The sequence below is a fragment of the Xenopus laevis genome, chromosome 1L (genome assembly GCF_017654675.1).
Source record: "Xenopus laevis strain J_2021 chromosome 1L, Xenopus_laevis_v10.1, whole genome shotgun sequence".
Taxonomy (NCBI): Eukaryota; Metazoa; Chordata; class Amphibia; order Anura; family Pipidae; genus Xenopus; species Xenopus laevis.
The window spans coordinates 66878538-66906225 of NC_054371.1; the positions used below are offsets into that span (position 1 = coordinate 66878538).

Consider the following 27688-nt stretch of genomic DNA (forward strand, 5'->3'; position numbering starts at 1 on the left):
CCCAAAACTGATTAACAATCAGTTATCCACCTTATTTTAATTACCAATAAATTTAAGAGACCACACATAAACATTGTGTAGACCCAATTTGGGTACCGCTCCATAGGCTTATAAACCCTACTTTATCCATACTTCAATTCTAGAATAATCACAACAGATATTTTCTAAAAATATTTATAACATCAAGAAACACATTAATTAAGTGATGGTGTTGTTTAAAATCAACAGATTTTTTTTACACTTCAAAATGTTGATACAAGGACTTCAAAATGTAAGGATGGTGGCTGGGATGTCTATATATATAGGCACATCATTTTTAAATACACATAAAAACAATATATTGTAAAATTTGCTGTTATTTTACTTCTACCCTTTTATTAGCTGGTATTTGGTCTTTAGCTTTAAAAAGATATTATATAGTTAAAGATATTAGCAAAAACTATATAATGCAATTGAAGTTTTTCAACCTGTTTAGTATAAATATATACCATAAAGGGATTGCAAAATAAAAAATATAGATATGATAACAGCGTAATGAACATGGTTATTGTGAGTATAAATCCTTTACTCTGGTACTGTTTTATTTACTTCTGTTAACATCTTTACCTACTCGACTGCTACAACAAATTCACAATTAAACATGGACAAAAAGTTATATTAACAAAGCGTTCACCATTTTAATCAACTTAAAAACCATTTACAAAAATGTAAAAGTGCTTACATAGTCTACACTATTAAACTTGGTTCCAATATTATAAAGAGAGAAAAAAAAATACCAAGGAAAGATAAAGAACTAAAAGCTAATTATATAAATAGAAGTATTTTTTCTTTATTGCAAATGTGATCAATTTTCAAAATTTCACTAGTATTTGGTATAATGTACATGTACGTGATTTAAAAATATGGATTGCATGGAGCTTTTTGTCTATGCAACGAAAACACTGGATATGGCATCAAATAAAATAAGTAATTCTAAATTTTAACCTTTTGAAAAAACAATTCAGAAGCACTATGGCAGACCTCTACGATATATATATATATATATATATATATATATATATATATATATATATATATATATATATATATATATATATATATATATATATATATATATATATATATATATATATATATATATATCTTGAAAAAGAAGTGCAAGAATTTCATTCCCATTAACTTGGCATCTTTGGCTTTGGCTTTGATTTTACCATTCAGAAGGGAAAGTTTTCAATTGAATTCTACTCATCTCTCTCACCTTTGCAGCAGGACTAGTCAAAATTGAAAACAAGTAAATATTAACAATAACATAAATAAATAAAAGTAGATCAAAACAATTAATTGCTTTTGTGTTCCCATCAGAGCTCACAGGTGCATAACTAAAACTGAATAATAATATATTTTACCTGGTTTTATTGTATTCCAATTGTATATTACAATGCTGTTGCGCGTTATAATCCCTGGAATCCATAAACATATATTTTGTTTTACCTGAAAAAATCCTAATCTAATTATTAATTACTACACTGTTCTGCCAATGTTGACATTAAGAAATGTGCCTTCTACAGACTGATTACTGATTACTGGGACACCTTTAAATATAAATGCGATTAAAAAATTAAGGTTGCCCTTTCAAAAGTTATGGATATGTCTTACACACTGGGATATGAAACAAAATCAGTATTATTGAAATCTAGCTAATAGAAACTCCAGTCATAACTGCATAACACAAGAATGCCACTCGACTGTGCAATATACAATATAAACTGTCTTAAAATGAAACTAGAAAAGTGTTTTTATTTTTACTTTTTAATTATAAAAATCCTTCATTACAGTAATCTGGACTGAAACAAAGGACAAAAGGCCACATTAATGTATTTAAATGCTGCACAAAACTGTTATTTTTGTTTTATTTTAATTAAATATACCATACCAACAGGTGGCCAACCCTCTGCAGCTATATTTAATTAATGAAGTGTAAAATGTATATATATGTGTGTGTGTGTGTGCGTGTACATAATCAATGTTATTTATAGTGCTTTGAGTCACTCTAGTCCTTGATTTTACTTTGTGTCCATTATCTGTCTTTACTATTAAATAAATATATATATATATTCTTAAAAGTAATTGCACCAGACAATCACAGTACAATGATTACCTCTGTTACCTCAATAAGTATAATACATTTTACAGACTGATTAAATAGTTATCATTAAAGACATGTTTATTGTTGGAAGGGTAATGTCATTTTCCATATGTCACACATTTGATAATGAGATGATTGCGTCCTTTTTTGGGGGGGGGGGGCATTATTAAATGTGGTCATTGGACAGTGAATAAATGAATCACTTAAAGCATTGACTCAGTATGATAATAATCATGAAAAATTGGAAGTAAATATAAGCAACCAAACTGATTTAAAAAACGTGTTTATAGATGGATATGAATAAAACAAATTATGATGATAAACTGTTCTCATGAAAATATATTGTTCGAATAGCAGGAGAATGTTTGAAATTTTTATGATATCTGAAAAAAAGTCCAAAAAACACACTGAAATATGAAAAACTAAAATAAAAAATAAAGATCTTTTTAATATATTCAATATGATATTTCAACTTTGCTGACACGGAGTTAAGTTAAAATTTAAATGATTGTCTGTAATGGATCACTTGGTTTCTTTAATAAAACATATTACTCTTCTTAATAGATATATATAGATATATTACAAGTTAAACCATGAAAAAATATTATCAGAGACACAGATAATATTGAAGAGGTTAATAATATGACATGTTCCTAACTTCAAATCTGGCTGTGTAAAAAATGATTTGGAAAACACTATGCTTCATGATTTGTCTATTAAAAAACATTTCTAGGCAGGATTAGAAGATATATCATTTTCAAGTTTCCACAAAACTATGCTAGAGAAAGATATGTGTAAGTCATATGGTTTAGGGCTAATTGTTCAAAATAGTCATCTTGAGATACATATTTTACAATTTAAAACTGTACAGAGTATCCAGTATAATGTCTAACAACATATACAGATTTTTTTTTATAAAACTTAAAAATGAAAAGCCCAAAGTTAAAATAAGGAAGATCAAAAAAATTGCCTTAATAGGTCTAGTGCTCACTCTGGGAAGCTGCATCTTTGGTATTGAAATTTCCGTACAAATTGATGTAGCTTACAGCTGCTTTAACCATCTAAACTGAAAAGGGAAGGACAACATTGCCCAATAATTTGACTCTCTGAGGACAGTTGAATAGAAATTGGTCCAAATCTGACAGTATGAAACATTCTTAAATTCTTATGATAAATTATTTTGGACCATTGTTTATTCATTTGGGATTTATTGTGTGGACTGTATGAATTTATTATAAATCAACTAAATTGTACCACTTTTTCAGAAAATTATATAATATATATATACTTTATATTTATTTATAAGCTTTGAAATAGTACAGTAAACACTTTGCAACACGGTGTATAAACTACAGAATGTCTTTGATATTTTGTGGGTCTGCAGATAAACAACATTTTTATGACCCCCACAGGTGTATGTAACATGATCACAATCTCTCCTGTAAAGTTTGAATAATTTGGGAAACACTTGATCACACAAAAAAATTATATAAAACAGTCAAGTTTAAAACAGTGATATTGCATTTATAATGCATGTTCTATCAGTACAATTGGCTTCTTGTGGTGACTATAAACATCTAAAGGGCTCAGTGACATTTTGGAGAAAGTAAGATATATAGAGTGCTGTAAACAGGCACACACTGATAAGTAAGGCGAGCTCAGTCGCCTCTGTAGTTCCTATAGTTCTTCACATTTCAACTCATTTCTCAGGCCTGCTGAGAGCAATAAGGTCCGAATATTGGCCATGACTTCAGCAGCAGACTAATGATCCTTCTGTCATTCCACGCTGGGTGGCCAGGATAATGAAGTTGAAAAGTTGATGCTTTTGTCGGTCAACTTGTGCAAATCATGCTGCTTCAGGTAAATTCTGTAGATTTGACTAGCATATCCTTTTCCTGGCTGTAAAAACAATAAGAAAAGTATAATGTCAAATGAAGAACAATGTTGATATTTCTAGCAGTTATTTTTTAACAACCTAAAAGACAATGTAGCGGTTGTCTGTGCATTTGACAAACTGAAATTAAATGTGCCAAGAACTATCCAGCATTGAGCTGAAATAAATATATGAAGGCCCATAAAATGCATCATGCTTTAACTACAGGTAGTATGCTTTTTGAGCAACATTTTGTTCCTGGTTAAGACCTGTTTTAAGGATCTCTTGGTCCCAGTCAGGAACTGAAACATTAATGACTATTAGAGATGTTGGGATTATTGTGGCCTGCTGAATTCCTTAACTGTCTGCCAATTTAGTTAACAGGGAGTAATATTTCAGTGCCTTGACACCAAATAAAACATTAACAGCTAAATTCACATTTATATAAATAATAAATTATATAAAACATTATATAAATAATACAAGGATCAATTCTGTACAAACAAGCATTATAAAGAATTTCCTTCTATGAGCTAAACTGCAAATGCAGAGTTCAGATTCTTGTCTGCGTCTTCTAGCCTGCTTGGATTTAAGTTGGAGTGACCACTTTTAAAGTAAATAACTACCCTTGGCCAAAATGTAAAAGATTGTACACAGGTGTAAATTAAGCAAACACATTAGTAAACAACACATCTTAATTTCCCAGGTATCACCTAAAGATCTATAGCTTATTATACTTATTGTGAAACTGGATAATATTGTTGTCTTGCCAGAGTCTTAGCATCCTGGTGTTTGGAGCTGCTCATTGAGAAAAAAGATTTGTATTTATGAAACATCTTAATTTGCATCAGTATTGCTCTTTCTTTGGTATTTTTTGTCATTGCTGAGCTTGTGATATGGGCATGCAAAAGTTACTTTCATTTGAACTGCTAAGAATCCTACTCAAATCATATTTTTATCTTGGAGTTTGGAACAAGTACAATTTATCTGTCCCAGACAAATCTGGGTCCTTTGCAGAAAGGGGGGGTTCCATTAAATGGATGTCTCCTCAAATAGACTTAAGAGTTGCTCATTGTACCATTGTTTTTTTGTAATTATCTTATAACTGATTTCTCATAACAACTAAACAAAAATAAAGAGTAGTACATAAGTAGGTGGAAGAGAAAGAGCAATAGAACAGGGTGAATTGTGTTAAGTTAGGTGGAGGTAGATAGTAGTGCCAATATACGGACATCAGCGAATAAATGCAAATTATGATTAATTTTAACAGAAGATCAACCATTATGTATATTTGTAGTCTCGACTACCATTATGTATATTTGTAGTCTCGACTACAAATTGTGTATATGTTAAACTAATTAATTATAATTATTTTTGTTCTTTCTGCATTTGTAGCACAAATTTGTATTTATTCCTAATGATGTTTAAGTAGGGCAGTATGGTCACTTAGTGGTTAGCACTTCTGGGCTCCTTAATTTGATTCTGGCCTAGGCACTTTCTGCAAGGCATTTGTATGCTGTTACTGTATTTGCATGGGTTTCCTCCAGGTATTTGACTTCTGATGCAATTGACCCTATTGTGTGTGAATGTGATAGGGACTGTGGAATGTATGTTGCAGTGGGGCAGGGAATGATGTATAATGTCTGCACAGCACTGTGTTCATGTGTTGGAGCTGTACAGTGTAGGACTGGGACACCAGGGGCCCACCCAAAAACCTTAGACCAGGGGCCCACCAAAGAACCATAGACCAGGGGCCCACTCTCAGTACTATTATTATTCTTTTCCTCACTCAACCTCTATTCTCCTAGTCTCTTTTCTTTACATACTATAATCTATGTTTCCATCTATTTAGCCTCTTTGTCCTCAATGAAAAAGGCCAAATGTTTAGCAGCACGAGGGCACACTGACACCTGGGCCCACCTAGAGTTTTCCTGGTTTACCGGTGGGCCAGTCCGACACTGGAGCTGTATAAATAACCTGTAATGATTGTAAAATCTAAACTATGAGTGTGGGCCAAAATAATTTCATATGTTATTCTTACATCTTTACATTTTTACAGAAGTTATGAGAACTGCGAGGACTGCTGTTCTCTACAGAATGTTTTATTTTTTGAAAATCCTGTTATTTATCTGGAAAGATAAGAATAAAATTAAACCTTCTACATGTATGAACAAATAATTTTATTCATAGCAATCTAGGTATATTATTAACAATGTGTCAATTTTGTTGTTATGAATTAATTATTATGAATTAATAATTATGAATTAATTTTTAACACAGATAACTGAGACAGAGAATAAATAAATCTAAACTAAACATTTGATACTTTTGGCAGATATTGAATTAAAAAAACTGTGCAGTGAAGAAATGGTCTAAAATCCCTCAAAACTTCCATTGCAGGGCAACATTCTAAACTATAAAGCCTAACCCTGAGAAAGGATACTGTAAGAAGACTTTATAACATTTTTAAACTTTCTACTAAATTTACATATGATAAAATAAATATTAACTTAACAATCCAAATAGTCAACAGAACACCAAGAAAGTAATCTAACTTATTAAGCCCATCACAAACTTAATTTTTAACAAAATAGCTGGGAGTGTCCATTTCCCTATACATGTCATAAGCATATATAAAATGTTGGATCAGCGCCTAAGGCAATGGGGAAGACAAAAAAGCAAAACAAAACAAAAATATGGTGTAGTATTTCAGGTTCCTTACATAGCACCCTGTGATGGAAATAGAAAGTCTCTTGTGTAAGTTCCCCTTTAAAAGAAACTTTTTTTCTTTCTCTTAGTAGCGCATGTATTTATAAGTATTTGTTCCATAAAACTCAGAATTTGGCCAAAATACAAACTTACAAGATAGTAGTTATAATTATTACATGTAGTATTCAATAATTCTCTCCCCTTCTCCATGGGCAACCTTCAAGCTCCCATAGCATACCGTAATACTGTTTTATTTTTAGGAATAAAAATCTTTTAAAACATTACACTCACATTTGTTTCCATGATGTTTAGTCACCTATGTGTAAGTCTTAGCATATTTCCCAGTTTGTTCCAGAGAGAAGAGTTTGTCAGCATCCCTTTCTCCCTCGTGGTGCTTCCCTGCGGCTCACCGTGACGTCACTTCTGCCTGAGGCGTTTCGCTGAACCAATTGGCTTCCACAGAAGTGAGAGTTATATTTTAAAAGATTTTTATTTCTAAAAGTAAAACAGTATTATGCTATGGGATTTTGGTGTCCTTATGTCAGAGCTTGAAGTTGGCCCGTAGAGAAGGAGAGAGAATTATTGAATGGTACGTGTGATAATTATAACTACTGTCTTATAAGTAGGCATTTTGGCCAATTTCGTTGAGGGTTTCTGGAATAAATACTTATAAACACTTGCACTACTTGGAGACAAAAAAAGGTTTCTTTTAAAGGGGAACTTACACTAGAGACTTTTTTTTATTTCCATCACAGGGTGCTATTTAAAGATCCTGAAATAATACACCATATTTTTGTTTTTGTTTTGCTTTTTTGTCTTCCCTATTGCCTTAGGCGCTGATCCACCATTTTATTTAAGTGACTTTCATATTCAGCTGAGAGACTGAAAAGGATTGTTAGGTGAAAGCAAATATAAAGTACTAACTATTCTTATTTGTTCACTTCTTTACAAGTCATAAGTAGCCTGATATTCCCAAGAGGCAGAAGATTTGAAAGCAGCATTCCCAGAAGACTGGGTGCTGGGATGAAAAGACTTTGTTGAAAGGAGTTAGTAGCTCTGAACTGGGAAATGAACCTATATCTCTGATTGTACTTGAACATAATTATATAGGAAGTAATGGCAGGATTTCTGTGCTTATTATATCTCACATATTGTTTTTACTTATCAGATTCTGGAATGTTGCAGCTCCACTCCATTTATGAACATATGCCATTCCATTAACCAAAGCAACAATATTTATATTGGCGTTTATTTTTTCAAAAATTGCCATAAATGCAGCATATATATTTTAACACTGCACAGGAAAGTGCACTCGTCTGAAGCAAGTGAAAACCTTGAACTGAGGAGTGTCCACTAGCAATACAATCTAAACCTGTTCTCTTAAGATACTACACAAGATACTACACACCTCAAATAAAGGAATGTTTTAATCATGTTATGGTGATATCTACAATAAATACAAAAGTCACTTAATAGAAATGGTAAATATCTTTATAAAAATAATATTTGAATAATTTGTGATTTTATTATGCAATGTATGTTTATAACTACCCTTTGTCTTGTATCATACAATTTTTCATTTAAAATAATCTTTACTGATGCTGTGATGTATGTTTATGTTATCAGCTTACTAGCATCATGTTACCCACTTACTATCTTTAGTTTTTTTGTTTTTTTTTTTTCATTTAAAATTATGTTTTTTTAACTGGGTGTATTTGAGAATATAATCTTCACACCCAAGGAAACACACTGAAGCTTGAGGCAAGAAAAGTGATATGAAAAGATTTCACAATTCTGCACATTGGCTGAAGCTTCCCAATCAATTAATTCATTCAAGAGATGCCGCAAATCAATTTGTTTGCTTCAGATTATGAATTGATTTGTAGTTTGTTGTTACTAATCAATTTGTTTAGTATGAATTCTCGATTTATTTCAGGTCATGCCAACCTAAATCAATTTAGGGAAATTAATTATTCATTTTAATTGCAGCAACTGTCGTATGCTATACAGTGAGGTATACTTTTTTTTGTCAAGACGATACCTACAGTAGCCATACAGAGAATCCTATCGTCAGCCAGGTTAGTCACTGTGGCCTTATTACCACATATATGTATGGATTCTTGGTACAGATTTCAGACAGGCCATCCTATAAACCCTTTAGAATGTAGATGGTCTGCCCAAGCAGAAAATGTGGGGTACCAATGCAACTCTAACACCTTTCCAAATGGTATACCCCAAAACCATCACCCTTGAATATGAACAAGCAATATTTTTATCTAAACCAAATGGGGAAAGCTCATATCTGTGCTATAAAAAAGATCTGAAGCATTGAACGAGCTTATTATATCTGACATCATCAGTAGTTTTAGAATTATGTATAATAAATCTTACCCTTAAATTTGATAAGTTATAGATTCTAGAAAAACATCCCAAGTTATAGATTCTAGAAATAAAACCCAATACAACACAATATTTACATTTGGATATGAACAGATGATATTTGAAACTGCATTTGCTGATCAGAAATTTAAAATCTTACAGTAGCAGATTTCCTTTGTACTCTTCACTTCCTCTTCTGTGGAACAGGAAGCTGCTCTTGGCCTCCTAATGCATACCTATTGTAAAACACAACAGGACATCACACTAAGAGATAATAATGTTGCCATTGAAAAGGAATTCTGCTTTATTTCAAATATCTTGTGTTCCATATACATTGTTTTAAAAAAAACTTTCTTAATATCAGGAAAAAAAATGAGATGGCGGGTTTTCCAATTCTGACATTTTGCAGCTTCGAGGTATAATAAATTTCAAAACATTCTAGGTTTTTTCCATGAAAATGTTTAGTTTTTCCACAACAAAACCCTCTAAATGTATTTAAAATTGGTGCTTGAATGAAAATTATGCTAATATATAAACCTCTCTGGAGAAATTACTAAGTATTTTTTTTAGAGGGCTCCACTTAACCAGGGGTCATAAGTTAAATATTTCCATCCACTTCCAAGCGATTCTAACATCAGGGCCTCTAGTACTGTCATCATCACTTAAGATCCCTGCCCATAAAAGTGAGAGAATATGCTTAGACGATGTGGGCTCTGCTGTGTAAAACCATAAACAGTCACCCTGTTCATTATGGTTTGTTATTTTTCATAAAAACAAAGCCACATATCCCACATACTGTAAGACTTGGGTAGCAGCAGATAACACAGTTACTTATTATCATAGGGATTAGGGAACCATTCCTTGTTGACTTGGGGTTTGAAAAATTGAAAAGAGGATTATTGTAGCTTACTCCTGTGTAACATATTACATTTATTGAGATCATTTAAAATGCCTTTCAGATATCATACAACATGCATTACCTATATCAACATTACATCATGCATTACCAAAAAAATAATTCTTTCATCTTTATGTCTGACAATGAATGTCATGAAAAGTGTATCAATAACCCAAATGGAATACTAATACTAATTAATTTTATATTTTATATTTTTCATATAATTTATATTTTGGTATTATATTTTCAGTAGACTTGAGGGCCATATTATGGAAAGACCCTTTATCTCTGTAGATTAAAAGCTCTTTTGGGCAGGGCCCTCTACTTCTTATATCAGTAATCAGTGGTACTTGTTTATGTAATCAGTTTTTTCAGGGAATACACAATTTATGATATGTTTGCACTTTATAAATAAGTAATAATAATATAATGCATACCAAGGTAATGATTATAACTAGGAATATGTCAACTTTTTTGACTGAAACCATTTTACAGAAAAAAATGCCGTCTAGTAGCTGCAAAGATTTTTGTAAATTTGTAGCTAATTTTTTTTTGTCAATATTCTGTTCCTGTAAAAAACTGCAAACGTCATTATTCCACATTTGCCTTCCACATCAACCTTTCGGATTGGACAACTCACCAGAGTTCCCCAGTTTATCTAAAAATCTGTCCGACCACATTGTTTGGGAACATGAGTGCCATATAATTTGCCTTCCAATGGACTCCAATGAATTTTACAGACATTTCACTAATTTCTCTGGGACTTTAGAAATCTTTCACTAAAGCAAAATGCTCATTTTGTTCATCACTAATAATTACATATCAGAAAGTTGTTTATTGAGAAATAAAGCAAAGAATACATGTTGGCTACTAGATAAATGGTTTCAGTACCTTACTACATAAGTACAAATAACTGCCTCTTTATATATTTTGTTATCAAGAAGATACTAATAATGAAAACATATTTTGTAAACTTGTAAAATTTTCTACTAAATCACATTATATCATTTTAAATAGATGATGTTTAAATCTATTTAGTAAATGTAGTACAATAGCTTTTCCATTAAGCTGCAGGCAAAACTAATGGACAAAAGGAAACATTTAATTGGTGACTGTGGTTACTATTCTGGTGCAAATTTGCCTAGGGGGTTATTTATCAAAGTCCGAATTTACCTCAATATTTTCTTAAAAAAAACACTGATCAAATGCACACAGGTTTTTTTGGGCTTATTTATTAATACACTTTCCCAAAAAATTGGTTTGCGGGGAAAAATCCCAAAAAATCGTGACCCGAAAACTTCGGGGTATTGCTAAAAACCCAGCGCACATCAAAAAATCATTGGGACTTCTCCCATTGACTTATATGCAACCTCGACAGGTCTGAGATAACGGATTTTCAGATTCTGACTTTTCCCTCACCAGCCCATCCTCAGGGTTTAATAAATTCCAAAAAAATTGTGATTTTTTTCAAAAGTCTGATTTTATAAAAAAATCGCAAATTTTTCGTGATATATGCATTCGGAATTTAGTAAATATCCCCCTTAGTGTTGATAAATTAGTCTTGGTGTGCTGTTTGAAACTGGTAAACCAAACAGATTTTTATTCTATATTTTTAAGGTTATAAGAGAAATAAACTAGAAACAAATTCAACAAATAACTAAAGAGGGTACATTATTAGTAATCATTGTTTGGTTTGTCAGCTATTTCACTTCCCAGCAGTGACTATTAATCCTTCCACTGATTTATATAGCCATAATTTATTCCTTTTAACATAAGAACTCCATGGTTTCCATTTTTCAAACTGCCTTTTTCCTTCTCTTTTATTAATAGTTCCTTCCTATTTCTTAACTGGCAAAACTCTGAGTAAAAATAAAACTTTTATTACATTTTTGGAGTCTCCATTTGTGATGGGTGAATTGCGTCGACGCCGGCGGTTCACAAATTTTTCTGCGGGAAATTAGTGAATTTTCCGGTGAAGTGAAATGACCCAAATTCGCCCATCACTAGTCTCCATTGCTTAGCATCCTTAAAGGGGTTGTTTGCCTTTAAATTGTTTTTTTTTGTATTATGTAAACAGTGGCTTTCTGAGACCATTTTTGGACTTCATTTGTATTTTTTGCCGCGAATTCGCGCCTGGCGAATAAATTCACCCATCACTAGCTACCAGCAGAATGTCGAACATTGTTTGCTTGAGAGCTGTTGCCTCATTCAAATATATTCAAATATATTATCTTCCTAACATTTCTAACCTTGAGATAACTAAAAGTGTGAGAATAGGAAAAACTCCATCCATTATTATTTTAACTCCTGCTGAGGGTAAAACTGGGGTTAACTATAAAGGTAGGCTATAATCTTCACAAGCCTAATTTACATTTTGTTCAGTGTACTGAAATCTGGTTGCTAGGGTTCAATTTACCCTAACAACCAGTGAACGAGACACTGGAGGACAAATAGGAGAAGGACTGAACAGAAAGAAACAGAAAGAAAACTAACATTAACACTGAAGTCTTTTTGGTTCAGTGACCCATTTGAAAAAGGCAGAATGCAAAGTCAAATGATTCATAAACTATAAGAAATAAAAAAAGTAGAAAATTTGTTAAGGAAAGGAAATTCTATAACATGCTAGAAGTTAACTTTAAGGTGAACTGCCTCTTTATAATGCTAAAACCACATTTTAATCCTTACTGGTATCAAACCTTGGTGGAATTTCTCTCGGTACAGTCTGTAATAACAGTTACAGAAATGAAGTAAAAGTGATTTGTGGTACTCAAGGCTAGAACAAATACATAAAGATAATAACACTATGGTTGGTCAGGATCCTTTTATACCATACAGAGAATTTTATGTGCATTAAGGAGAATTATATTTAGAGTATTAAATAACAAGAGGTACAGGAAGATAGAGAATTTATGAGTATACATTTCCAATTAAAAGCAGGCAATTTGTGATGTTGCTATAAATGCTGTAAGCTGAGAAAAACAAATGCGATCTTTAAAGTCCCACCCACTGCAAAAAAGTAAGGGAATATAGGTTGTTTCCTAAACAAATAATTACAATGGAAGTACTGCAAGGTTGGATACAATATTTCATTCACATCCCCCTTATGCACTTCAAGTTAACCAGTTCAGATGATAGACACACTCAGGGGCAGATTTACTAAGCTTGAGTGAATAATTTCAATCAAAAAAATATTCGAATTTCAAAGTAATTTTTTGGGTACTTCGACCATCGAAACGGTCAAATTCGATCAAATCAAATTATTCGAACGATTCAAAGTAAAAATCGCTCAGCTATTCGACCATCTGATAATCGAAGTACTGTCTCTTTAAAAAAAACTTCGACTTCATACTTCGCCACTTTAAACCTACCGAAGTCCAATGTTAGCGTATGGGGACCTTCCCCAGCACTTTTCGAAGCTTTTTTTGGTCGAATAAAAATCCTTTGATCGATCGCTTAAAATCGTTCGAATCATTCGATTCTAAAGAATTTTATCGTTTGATCTAACGATTTTTATTTGATCGTTCGATCGAAGCTTTTACGCTAAAATCATTCAATTTTACTTCAAAGGTCGAATTAACCCTTGAAATTCGACCCTTGATAAATCTGCCCCTCAGTGTGATAAAAAAAACTTTTATTAATAATTACTAAAAACACGCTGCCAAATACAAAAGACTCACTACTATAATGCCTTATAAGTAGCACTGGGCCGTGTCCATAAAACCACAATTTATAAAAATACATAGAGTGGATTGCGCTGTTAATCAATAATGGTAACCAAATTCAATCTCAATTGTTACTTAAATAGCTATTTAAATATCCATAGGTGGCAAGGACTTTGTCAAATAATAGTAAGAAAGTTTCAACCACAGCTCAATCACTGAAATAAGTCACCATGAACACCCTTACCCTCCGTTCCATTCGTCCCCTAGTGATTTCTGCCTATCTACGTGGGGAACGAGTGGGAGCTAATCACCGACCACCCAACGCGTTTCACCGATACCTCAGCTTCTTCAGGGGCATAAGTTTGGCAGCATGTCTTTAGTAATTATTAATAAAAGTTACATTTTATCACACTAAGGGGGTTATTTACTAAACTCCAAATGAAAAAATCCTGTAAAATTAGTGATTTTTTATATAAAATCTGACTTTTAAAAAATCACGAATTTTTCGGAATTTATTAAACCCCGAGAATGAAAAGTCTGGATCAGAAAATCCGGCAATTCAAACCTGTCGGGGTTGCATACAAGTCAATGGGAGAAGTACGAATGATTCTTTGATGCTCTGGGTTTCATGCATAAGTAATCGGAGTTTCCGAAAAAATTGTGAAAATGTGATTTTTTTTTTCCCGCAAATTTTTGGGAAAATGTAATAAAAAATAAGCGTAAAAAACCCAAGCAGATTTGATTGGAGTTTGTAGCAGAAAATGTTGAGATAAAATTGGACATTGATAAATAACCCCCTGAGTGTGTCTATCATCTGAACTGGTTAACTTGAAGTGCACAAGGGAGATGAGAATGAAATATTGTATCCAACCGTTCGCAGTTGTAATTATTTGGAGATACATATATATATTAACCTGAAGGTGTTTGGGACATTTATTTGTCTAAAGCTCTAATATAAGAAACTAGTACTGCTATAATGTTGGAAAAGGTTACTATTTTTACTGAGCATGAGGGTTTTTCTCTTCCCTGGCTGGGAATGATCTCATGCCCATAAGGTCAGTGAAGTTAAAGTGGCAGCTGGCCTGAAATGATTTTCATAACCATGCATTAAATCAAAATACACATGGTTTTGTAAAAGTCAAAGTAATAGACAGGTTTTCAATCTCCCTGTGTTACTTTAAATAGATGTCCCCTGATTTCTCTTAATAACCCTGAAAATGTGCAACTGGCATCTTCTAATACCAGAGAACAGGGAAATAACATTCAGCGTGAATTCTACCCTGGACTATAAACTGATTTTCAAGTCTCAATATGAAGCCAAATGTGGTAAGTTGCAAAGAAAGAAAGAAAAAAAAGCTTCATGGATTTACTGAACAAGCCATTACAACAAGGGGAATAACACTTTGCTATTTGTTTGGTGAGAAATCAGCACTGTGCAGATTCTGTTTTCACCATATATTTTCTCCTAAATAGTTCTTGCATGCATTAAGAAATCCATTTTGGCTTAAAATGTGTGAAATAGATGACGACTCCATGCTACCTAAGCCATCAAATTCATGTTGTGACAGCACCAAGGAACTTTCAAGGAACTAATCCGTTTAAAAATCCTGACTTTAATGCGCAATAATGTATACGACCACTGCATAAAAATTGGATGGTAATAAATTCCTACAGATAACCCAGCCTCAAAGATAGCATAAAATCTCTCTACCCTTCTAGTCACAACACACATATTTAATCCCAGCATGGCAAATTAGCAAGGATGCCTTTACATGGAAATGAAATGTGCGCCCTGTTTGAGAAATACCAATAAATATTATGTTCTGCTTATGCTTGAAATTGCAGCCCTCACAGAAGCACAATAAATGGAAGAGTCTGTGGGGTTAGAGCATTTGAAAATTAATTTGACCTGTCTTGTCTTCTTTTTCCAAGCATGTGTCTTCAGTGCATTCCTTTATCAGTTCGTCAACCCCTTTATTAGTAGATCTGCAACCTTTACTTCTTCCTCAAGAAATGTTCTTTAAACAATTAATATTAGAGCTTAATTTTTTTGGTCTATTCTTCTTCATTACCATAAGATATTTCTGGGATCATCCTTTGTGTGGCATTAGCCCAACAAGTAGTTTACAAATGGAAGGTTGTCTTATCTTATATTCCCAATCTGCCTAATGACAAAAAAATACAATAGTGTAACACCATTTCGCATTTATTTGGGCAAATGCACACTAATTTGTGCTTATTCTCATACATCCTAAGATTAGAGGGACAGTATAAATAACACTAAGGGGGTTATTTACTAAACTCCAAATGCAGAAAATCCAGAAAAAAAAATTTTTTTTACTATAAAATTGGAATTTTAAAAAAATATGAATTTTTCAGAATTTATTATACCCCAGGATGGAAAAAGTCAGAATCCGAAAATTTAGCATCTCAGACCTGCTGCGGTTGCATATAAGTCAATGGGAGTCCCAAAGATTTTCTGATCAGTGCTGGTTTTTGTGCAATAAAGTTTTCAGGGGTTTTCGGGCAAAAATAAAAAAAAATCTGAGTTTTCTGGTGGAAAGTCCCGAAAATTTGTAAAATTCAAATTTTTCATGATTTATTCGGATTTTTTCCAGCAAACACATTTTTCAGGAAAGTGTATTAATTACCGGAAAAAAACACCTGTGTGGATTTGGTATTTTGATTTGGAGTTTTTTTCAGACAATGTTGAGATAAACTCCATCCCTACCCATATTAAATATTAATATGTAAAACTGTATCTTTGACCTCCTGTTCAAATCTTAATGTCATTATTTAATATGATGTTTTATAACAGAAATGGTAACTGCGTTAGGGCTTACTAACTACATTCACATTTATTTATTTTATCTATGAAAGTATACAACCAAATATTCTAATCTACTTTGCTAGTCCTTCAATCACACAGATCAGCTAACGTCACAGATATCATAATGACTGCATGTAGAGAATCATTATCAGATTCAAGTCAACTAGGCTATAGGCACACAGGCTGTTTTCGGCGGCTGTTCAGCAGCTGTTTTCAGTCTGCATAATTTTGCAGGCTTGGAGAAGTAGATCTGCTCAGTGCCCCTGCTCCATTGATTTCAATCTGATCAGCCTGTTTATATACCGATATAAAATTAGCAGAACACTCAGTGGCACATTTACTTAGCTCGAGTGAATTATTAGAATGAAAAAAACGTAGAATTTCAACGGTTTTTTTTGGCTACTTCGACCATCGAATTGGCTACTTCAACCTTTGACTACGAGTTCGTCTTCAAATCGAACGATTCAAACTAAAAATCGTTCGTCTATTGGACCATTCGATAGTCGAAGTACTGTCTCTTTAAAAAAAACTTTGACTACCTACTTCGCCACCTAAAACCTACCAAGCACCAATGTTAGCCTATGGGGACCTTCCCCATAGGCTTTCTAAGCAATTTCTGATCGAAGGAAAATCGTTCGATCGAAGGATTTAATCATTCGATCGAACAGTTTTTCCTTCGATCGTTCGATCAAAGTAAATGATCGATATTCGAAGCCGAAGGATTTTACTTTGATGGTCGAATATCGAGGGTTAATTAACCCTCGATATTCGGCCCATAGTTAATGTGCTCCTCAATATTGACGAAAATGGTGCTAACATTCTATCTCACAGAAACAATGCAACCCATTGTTGCCAAGGATAGGTATAATTCTAAATGCGAAAGGTGCTTAGATTGTATCATGGAATTGCAATGAAATTAAAGGAGGTTATTCTGCAGGAACAGCACCAACAAACATGAAGGGTCCATTACTGAGCTGCTTTAAGAGGATCTAAATCCAAAACATTTAAGGGGATTTATTAAACATTTATTAAACTTTTATTAAATTTTTCTGGCTTTTTGGGGCAAAAACTCGAAAAAAAAACCTTTAATTTTTTGAGATTTATTATTCCCATATGCTGCAAAAAGCCTAAATCTGAAAATCCGCCATCTCAGACCTGTTAAGGTAATGTATAAGTCAATGGCAGATGCCCCTGTCCCAATTGGAAGTTATTGTGGTCTGCAGTGGGTTTAGCCCAAAATCTGACCTTTTCGGGCAAAAAAATTTAGCGATTCGAGGAAAAACGACAGAAAAATTTGTATGATTCTGGGGGGTTCTAATTAATAAATAAGCTAAAATCAGGCATGGGAGTTTGGTCAACCTATTTTTATTGATATTATGAGATAAATTAGGTTTTTAGTAAACAACCCCCTTAATGTAAATTTGATGTAGAAAATGTGATGAAAATGTATGTAAATTTACTAAGAGCACATATTGGCACCCCCTAGGAATGTTTTTCATGTTTGTGTTTTTGCCAAACTATTTTAATACTTACATGTGGCTCATGGTAAAAAAAGGTTGTGGACCCCCGATCAGAATTGACATTTTGCAGATCAACTGGAATTTGTAGGGCACATCCAGAGCATTTATTGGGTTAATGGGGGCGGCACCATTCCAGTTATAACAGTGCAATGCACTCCACCTACTGACATACTTTTTTCACAGCCCCCCTTGAGTTCGAAGAGCTGAATAAAATAGAGCTAAAATAAATAGTATACATTTGCAAAAAAAGTCCTTTTGCACATCTTATGTTGGTCGTATTTTTATAAACTATTTATTTATAAACTATGTCTGCCCATCTGATTTCTGGGAATATATTTCTGATGGCATTTATGGATTAATGTTAGTCTTTAACTGGTTTTGTTTGCATAGATATGACCCTGTGTGTACTCTCACTGACCTTTAGTACCGATTGATCTTTGTATCGAAAGCAAAATAATTTGAGCTTTAAGAATTTTAGGAGTCTATTTAGTGAAATAAGGAGTTGCAAAAAAAGAGGCAACCTTTTCAAATAAAAATATGCATAATACAGCTAGTAATGACATTTCTTGAATCATATTCCAGAAACTTAATTAAATGTTGGAAGCAAAATTAAGATAATTGGTGACAAAACAACCAGCAAATATTTATAATGAAAAAATAATGAGCCAAAAAATACCCTCGTAACACAGTTCGGTAGATATGTTTTGGTTACAACTAATCATGTATTAAATTGGTATTTATTATTATTACATACAATGAATGTGAACCTATTAAAAATGCAGAAACCTGGTATCCAGAAAGCTCCAAAATTACTGGGAGGCTATATCTGTACCTACTAAAATACGGGCAGTGGTTAAAATACTTGCAATATTATTATATGGTTGGAGCATATAAAGTAGTTAATTCACACTATTAACTGAGGGATATAAAACAGTTCGTGGAGGTAATTAGTTGGTTTTACAAGTTATGCCTACGTTGGAAATAGGTTATAAAGCCATTCAATGCAGTCCAGTAAAATGAGTTTGTGGATAAAGTCAATACGTTTGTGCAGACAGTTTTTTTACCATGGAAAGAATATGTAGTTCATGCAAACATCTTATTAATGACAGAAGCAAGTAATTAATGCATATAACAGATAATTTCTTTATGAATTATTCATTCATGCAGACAGCTGGTCTGTTACTAAAACAAAGCTGTAAAGGAATCTCTTATATATACCTGCTTTGGTTGCCACAGTAGATCATAAAATAAATTAAAAATATATACAGTATTAGGCCATATTTATATATCATATATAATCTTGTTGTGCTTATTATTCAAAAGTATAATATGCAGACTGTCGTTTTTTTCTTTTACATTTAGGGGCACATTTACTATGGGTCGAAGTTGATCAAAGGAAAAATCATTCGATCACAAATTGCTAGAAAAGCCTATGGGGACCTTCCCCATAGGCTAACATTGGTGCTCGGTAGGTTTTAGGTGGCGAAGTAGGTGGGTGAAGTTTTTTTTAAAGAAACAGTACTTCGACTATCGAATAGTCGAACGATTTTTAGTTCGAAATGTTCGATTCGAAGTCGAAGTAGCCAAAAAAAAACTTCGAAATTCAAAGTTTTTTTCCTTCTAATCCTTCACTCGAGCTAAGTAAATGTGCCCCTTACTGTCTGCCTTTAAACAGATTCTGAATAACTGCAATACTCAATGCCATATCTCTCCTACTCTCTACTGTGTTGACCACTTATCTTGACCATCACCACACCTTGTGTCCTACACCTTTTAGGTTGCAAGATCTAATGAGAAGGATACTCTTTACTTCCAGTATCTGTCAATATTTGTTTATGATCTGTATGCTTGATGAGCACTGTTGAATATGTTGGTGATTTAGAAAAAAATGTTAATAACAATATGTAGCAGGTGAGAAAGAATTAAAAGAAGTTCCCCAAAATGTTATTATTAGTAAAGGTATAGGATACTTTGGGCCAGAATACATTCAGTGAGAAAAGGTTGTATCACGTGAAAAGTCAAAAATTGGTTCAATTTGAGATGCTATTCAATTCAGAAAATCTTATCGCAAGGTTTATCACATGAAAATGCTATTGAGTTATGGGAAAAAAACTGGAACTGAATTTGGAGAAACATTTTTTCGCCTCTAATTGAATCTAGTCCATGAATTTTCACGTGATAAACCATGAGATAACTTTTTCTCACTGAATTGAATTTGGCCCTTTATGTGAAATGCTATGCACCTGGGGTTTTTAAAGGGTTCTTTATGTAATATTTAAGGGGTATGTTGAATATTCTACAAATTCAATTCAATCTTAGATACCTCTTGAGGCTGGGAACATAAATGCTTAGCCAGATTAAATTCAATTAGAAAACATATCTTACAGCTTATCCCTTGAAAACTCCACTATAACGTATAGGGAAATCTGGTCCATTACGAGAAACAAAGACAGTATTAATCATCTGAACAGGGCCCAGGGCAAATAGATTAGTAGCATGAGATAAGGGGAAATGTAGGGTAGATGATTAAAATTGAATCATGGTTCCATTGAGCCAGTATAGTAAATGACGAGTAAAGCAGCAGCTGATGAGTGATTACTAAGGCAAATAAGTCTATCTGCAGCATTTACAATGAACTAGAGAAGGAAAATTCATCAGAGTGGAAGGTCAGCTATAATAAGGTTAAAATTGCCAAGGTGGTTAATAAATCCCAACTGATTTTAAGAGATGAGATGATTTAATAGCAATTTTCCTTAACGTGATTTATCAATAAACTATAGATGATAAAGTGAAAAGCATCTGGCTCTTACAAAGTGAGTACATCTTACATATTGAGCATCTTGTGCAAGTCACGTTTCATGATTGGATTGCATGTAAATTGTTCAGATACAGTACTACTGTACTTCAAATGTGGGAAATATCGCTAATGTTTAATCTCTAAAACTGTCCGGAGAATAGATTTATGAACATTAGGACATGCAAATCAAACATATGATGCAAACCTTAACGTTCATACTAATTAGCATGCCCACACATTCTTCTTAGACTCCATAGAATAGCACAGGGGACAAAAAAAAGTGAAATGGAACAGCAGATCAATTTGAAAAATAACATGTCTCAAAACACATTTTTCAAAACTGAAAAAGGTAAATGTTGCACAAAGAAAAGTATTTTTCAGAAGCATGAATCTGAATCTATTTTTGCCAGAGCACTTAATTTGTTCTCCTTTAAAACATTTCAAGAGCGTAAATACATGTGTCAAGCACCACTCTTTAATTTGTTTTAACTTCTGGAAGGTGGTTATAGATTTGTGCTGTAGGGCACAGATCAAAGGGCAATCTACTGTATATACTCAGGGTTTCTGTGATGGAAACAAGCACACACCATACTCAATCCATTTACAGTATATTTCCTTGGCAATATACTATGACTTTATGTTAATCGTACAGTGATGCATGATTAGATTATTGGACTGTCCTAGTCTCACGTGAGGAATACCACTAATAATAGAGAGCTATGGAATCACTTTCCCAAAACTTTGATATCCAGAAAGCTCCAAATTATCATAAAGGCATATTCTATAAAAATAAATCATAAGCAAATCATTTTTTAATTTTTAAATGTCCTTTTTCTCTTTAAACAGTGCCTTGTAATTGATCTTAACTAAGCTGCATGCATCCATATTGGTGCCAAACCAATCCTTTCAGGGTTTATTTAATGTTTACATCATTTTAATTGCCTTAAGATATGGTTATCCAAATGACAGGAATGCAATTGGGCCATACAGTAATCAATTCCATGAGAAAACGTTATATTATAGTTTATAACTTGAAAACATATGGATGAGGTTTTTTTCAGGAGAAAAAACTTCTAATTTAGTTCCAGTTTTTCCCATAGTTTTCATGGGATAAACAGTCAGATAAATAAGGTCGATCATGCTTTAAAATTGTAACATGTAAGAAAAAATTGTTGTGATGGGAAGTTAATTTTTGTAATGTATTATCAGATAAATTATGGTTCTTTCTTTAATATTTTGCAAGCTATGGCTAAAAATTCATTAATTCTGAATAGTTACCCACAGAGGCATAAATTGTGATTGGAGAGAGCTTTCCCTCCACAGACTGTAACCTCTCAGGATCCTATACATTCATTTAGTACCTATATACGTATTAAATTGTGTTAAAGCCCTGTGTGAAAATGAGACTCCGCAGAAGAATATAAGAACAAAAGAGGATTATGCTGCAGGCCCAGAACTTCAAAATCTATTAATTTTCTGCAGTTCATTTATCACATGCCAAGAGTTTTCCGTGACTGTAATACACATTCAGGAGTTTCAAAGACAGCTTTCAATCCTATAATTATATAGGAACAACCATCCCCCGAGGTAATGATTATTACACAAAATTCATATAATTTCACTTTTGTAATTTGACATAGCAGGCTAATACTGTGCTGTTAAAAGCTGAAAAAAAATCTTATCTATACATACACATTAATTGTAACAAAAAAAAGTTCCAAATGTAGAATACTAAATAAACGAACTAAAATAATATTCATACATTTTTTTCCCCCTCTGTATCTTTCTTTCATATTTAGGCCTCGATGATTTCACACAGCACTGCATGCAATACCATTTATGCCATGAATTATTTATTATGAAGAGACATATTGAACATTTTGATTGCTGGTGTTTCTCTAGGATTGGATTTTGGTGTTTACTAATTTTTAGGGTCAGTGGAAAACAAACCATCTATTACCTGCGCAAAGATACCCTTTTTAACCCATTTTAAAATCTATTATATTTCCAAATGCTATCTGTGTGTCGAAAATATATGCCCTTGGGATTCACTGTCTGCTGTTTTAAATGAATTTATTCTTCCTTGTCCTTAATATATTTTCTTGGATTTTTTTAATGCAAAGTATTTTAAGTGTCCAGCTTAAATTTACCTTTTAGCAAGACGTCCCTGTTGCTTATGACTGTACTGTAACATTTGTTTAAAATTCTTTTACGTTTTATATAATATACTAAATCAATACCCAGGTACAGAGCATTCTGGGTATTGATATAGTATATAATATACTATATCAATACCCAGAATGCTCTGTACCTGGGGTTTTCTGGATATGGGATCTCTCTGTAATTTGGATCTTCATACATAGGGGGGCCATTTATTAATCTAATTTTGTTTGTTTTTCTATGTGTCTCAAAACATTTGTGGTTTTCCCTTTTTTAAAAAAAAAGCTCTAAAAGTGTGAGATTTATTAAGTGTAAAAACCATGAAAACCTCTAATACATAACTTTACCAGGTAAAAGTTGTCAATGTCCTATAGGATCATTTTAAATCAATTCTGACTTTTAGAGGTTTTTGGATTTTTTTTTTGCAAGGAATAGACCGAAAAATTTAAATTTTTTAAAAACCTCTAAAACTACTAAAATCTGACCTTTGATAAATAGGCCTCTGCTAAAAAAAATTAAACAATAAATAACCCCAATATGATTGGGGATTTGACTCTAATATGGATTCCTGCAGCTTAGTTACCATCAAGTACAAGGCTCTGTTTTATTATTACAGTGAAAAAGGAAATCATTTAAAAATATTTTTGGATTTCTGTATTAGGATAAAATGGAGTCTATGAAAGACAGCCTTCCCATAATTTGAAGCTTTCTGGATAACAAGTTTCCTGATAAGTGATCCCGTACCTGTAATTACTTAGAAATCACTGCAAACATATGAGCTAAAAGCATACAATCCACCTCTTGTACTTGAACTAGATACTGTACAGCTTACCACTAGTATTTGTATGTATCAGTCTTCCTTACATAAATGTTTGTAAAGTGTAAAAATATCTCTGAAATATTTGAAAAATTTACAAATTTTATAGAAAAGGAGGTACAAAAGGCATTTGCATTAAAAGGATACATTTTTACAGACTGAAACAATTAAGTTGCAATGACCCATCGAAACCTGGAAATACATTTTCCTTATTTTCTTGCTGTTTAGCTATCTCAGTGCTGAACAACATTGCCTTGGGTGCACTTGTTATAACAGCCAATGCAGCCATAGTTCTAAAGAATGGATAGTTATATTTCATTAGGTTCACTCTAAAAGATGGAATGGCTCAAGCGCTAATTGATGGTCTTGCTTTTTAAGGCCTGCGTTTTGACAAGTCCTGTCATAGGTGCTTTGTTCAATGTTTAATGGATTGTTTAAAATAGGAGTTGAATTTGCCATTCTTAAAGCATGTTTATACCGCAGGGATAACTTTAGGCTTTCCAGTCCTATCGCTGTGTAAATAAGCACTGGCATACTTTACTAATGACATGCTTGCAACTAATGTCAGATTCTTGGTATAAAAGTGAATAAGACGATTTTCTAGAAATATACAAGTTGTATTTGAAATTCTAACTTTGACTATAAAATAGGAAACAAAAGACGGAACGGCAGTATGATGTCAGTTTGTTCCATACAGCATTGCAAGGTGATTTAAAAAACAGAAACATTTATATTACTCATTTGGTACAATATGAAACAAAATATTTGAAAAGCTCAAGGAATCAACACTTTGGGGCAAATTCATCAAGGGTCAAATATCGAGGGTTAATTAACCCTCGATATTGGACTGGGAATGAAAATCGTTCGACTTCAAATATCGAAGTAGAAGGATTTGCGCAAATACTTTGATCGAAGGATCGAAGGAATAATCGTTCGATCGAACGATTAAATCCTTCGAATCGAACGATTCAAAGGATTTAACTACAACGATCGAAGGATTATCCTTCGACCAAAAAAACCTTCCCCATAGGCTAACATTGGGTTCTATAGCTTTTAGGTGGCGAACTAGGGGGTCGAAGTTTTTTCTTAAAGAGACAGTACTTCGGCTATCGAATGGTCGAATAGTCGAACGATTTTTAGTTTGAATCCTTCGATTCGAAGTCAAAGTCGTAGTCGAAGGTCGAAGTAGCCCATTCGATGGTCGAAGTAGCCAAAAAACACTTCGAAATTCAAAGTATTTTTTTCTTCTATTCCTTCACTCGAAGTTAATGAATTGGCCCCTAAATAACAACCATTAATTATCACTACAAACCCCCAATACCATTTACTAATGCAGATAATTATATTATGCAAGGAATGACAAGTACATGCAAAAAATATGTTCTTTTTACATGTGTAAGACAAGTACACCTAAGCCTCATATTATATTGAAATGGAAAAATAGGTTTATTGATGAGCTATTTTATAGCATCAATCTTACCTATTTAATATGGATAGGAGAGTCTGCTGCACCTATTTACTGAACTGAAAGGTTTCTCTGGAAGTACCTTATAACTAACTGTAGGACAATCATATCCAAACTTGCCCATTTTGCTTTTACTTTATTATATATATATATATATATATATATATATATATATATATATATATATATAGAAGAAAATTTTCATACTTACCGTAATTTTCTTTTCCTGGTTAATAGATGGCATCATTTACAAGAGGGTAATCTCCACCCCTTATACCTGACTGGACAGAGCACATTCTTTAGCAATTAAAAAACTTTCGTTGCTGCCTACATAATGTAGCTCCTCCCCTTCATCCTTGTCTGATAATTAAGCTCTTTCTAGGGAGGGCCTTGTAAATGATGCCATCTATTAACCAGGAAAAGAAAATTACGGTAAGTATGAAAATTTTCTTCTTTCCCTGGTTAATATGGCATCATTCACAAGAGGGATCTGATAAGCAATTTTTAGGGAGGGCTGAATGTTAACGATCGTCAGAAATCACACATACTCCCTTCTTTTCATGCAATAATTATTTTATTTCTCCAAAGTTTGTACTGATGACAGAACAGTCTGCCCAAACTTTGCTTCTGACGCTGATCTCACGTCCAATCTATAATGTTTCAGAAATGTTGAGAAGGAACTCCATGTTGCTGCTTTACATATTTCATCTGGCGATATGCTTGCGTCAACAGCCCATGAAGTACTAACTGCTCTGGTAGAGTGTGCCTTGACCCCTTCCGGTATTTGTCTTCCCTTTGACCTATAAGCTGTCTGTATAGCTGTAACTATCCACTTGCTTATGGTTGGAATAGCTGCTGCTTGTCCCTTTTTTATTCCTGCTGGAATTATAAACAACTGTTGGGACTTCCTCCATTTAGCGGTTCTTTCTAGGTAAATAGATAAGCACCTGACCAAATCCAATGTATTCCATCTCCTTTCTTGGTCCGTCACTGGGTCTGAAAAGTATGATGGAAGTACTATTTCTGTATCCAAGTGAAACGATGTTAACACCTTCGGCAGAAAATTAGGATTCATCCTTAAAATGACTTTATCCGAGTGAATGATTGTAAATGGCTCCTGAGCTGACAAAGCCCTTAATTCACTTACTCTTCTTGCTGATGTTACTGCAACAAGCAAGACCGTCTTATATGTGAGCATCGTTTCAGATACTTCTCGCAAGGGCTCAAATGGTTCTTCCATCAAAGCACTTAACACTAGTGGTAAATCCCAGGATGGGGTTACATTCTTCCTTGGAGGTCGTAACCTAAAGATGGCCGCCATGAATTGCCTCATCGCAGGTTCCTGTGCCCAGGCCCTTCCTGTAAAGGCTGATATCGCTGACACCTGCGATTTTAATGTTCTTACACTGAAACCCTTTTCTAGGCCTCTCTGTAAAAATTCTAATATCTCTGTTATTGATATTTCTTCCACACATACTCCCTTTTCATCAAGATACTCGATGAATACTTTCCAAGCTCTTTGGTAACTCTTATTCGTAGAATTTCTTCTCGAATTCATCATGGTTTCCACTACTGCTGTTGGCAGACCTGAAACTGTCAATCTCTTCCTTTCAAATGCCTTGAGGGCTAATGCGTGAACTTGCTGGTGTTCCACTGGACACTGCCTTAGTAACCAAGGGATTAACGGCAATGTCATCGGACTGCCTATTGCTAACCTCCTGAGCAGTGGATACCAAGGCCTTCTCGGCCACTCTGGTAACACCATGATTACTTCTGCCCGATCTTGTCTGATCTTCCTCAGAACTTTGGTAATTAATGGAATTGGTGGAAAAACATACAGAAGACCTGCGCTCCAATCCTGCATCAAAGCATCTGTTGCTATCGCTGCTGGTTCGTAATATCTTGAATAGAACCTTTCCACTTTCCTGTTCTTCTGAGTTGCCATCAGATCTACACATGGTTGACCCCATTTGTTTACCATCTGTTTGAATACTGTTTGATTCATCTCCCATTCGTGCCTGTTTAGTAGACTTCGACTTAAAAAGTCTGCTATTGTGTTGCTCTTGCCTGGCATATATACTGCTGTTAAATCCTTTAGATTTTCCTGTGCCCACAACATTATTGGTTTCAACTCCTCCATTAACTGTAAACTCCTTGTCCCTCCTTGTCTCTTCAAATAGGACATTGCTGTGGTGTTGTCCGTTCTGACTAACAGATACTTGCCTCTTAAGTATTGTCCAAAATGTTGTAGGGCTAATTTTACTGCCCTTAATTCTCTGATATTTGCTGGGAGCAACGATTCTTCCCTTGACCACAACCCTTGTGTCATCCTGGTCTTCCAATATGCGCCCCAACCTGTCGTACTGGCGTCTGTTGTTAGTATCTCCCAGGAAACGTCTCCCAATCTTTTCCCTTCTGCTAGGTTTTGGCTC

General features: G+C 33.6%; 1 protein-coding gene across 2 annotated transcripts in view; it reads right to left on the reverse strand.

Annotated features, from left to right (window-relative positions):
- Positions 1–2298: 2298 nt before the first annotated feature.
- Positions 2299–27688, reverse strand: part of pcdh10.L (protocadherin 10 L homeolog) — a 68674-nt gene continuing 43284 nt past the window's right edge. The window contains exons 5-6 of one of the 2 annotated variants that reach the window (XR_001932848.2): positions 9268–9343; positions 2299–4045 (exon numbers count right to left, since the gene is read on the reverse strand). Coding sequence is in view for 1 of the 2 variants with exons in the window: in XM_018231833.2 (XP_018087322.1) it covers positions 4026–4045 (20 nt within the window). In the remaining variant the exon portion in view is untranslated. The remainder of the gene's footprint in view (positions 4046–9267; positions 9344–27688) is intronic. The other variant, XM_018231833.2, reaches the window with a different exon arrangement.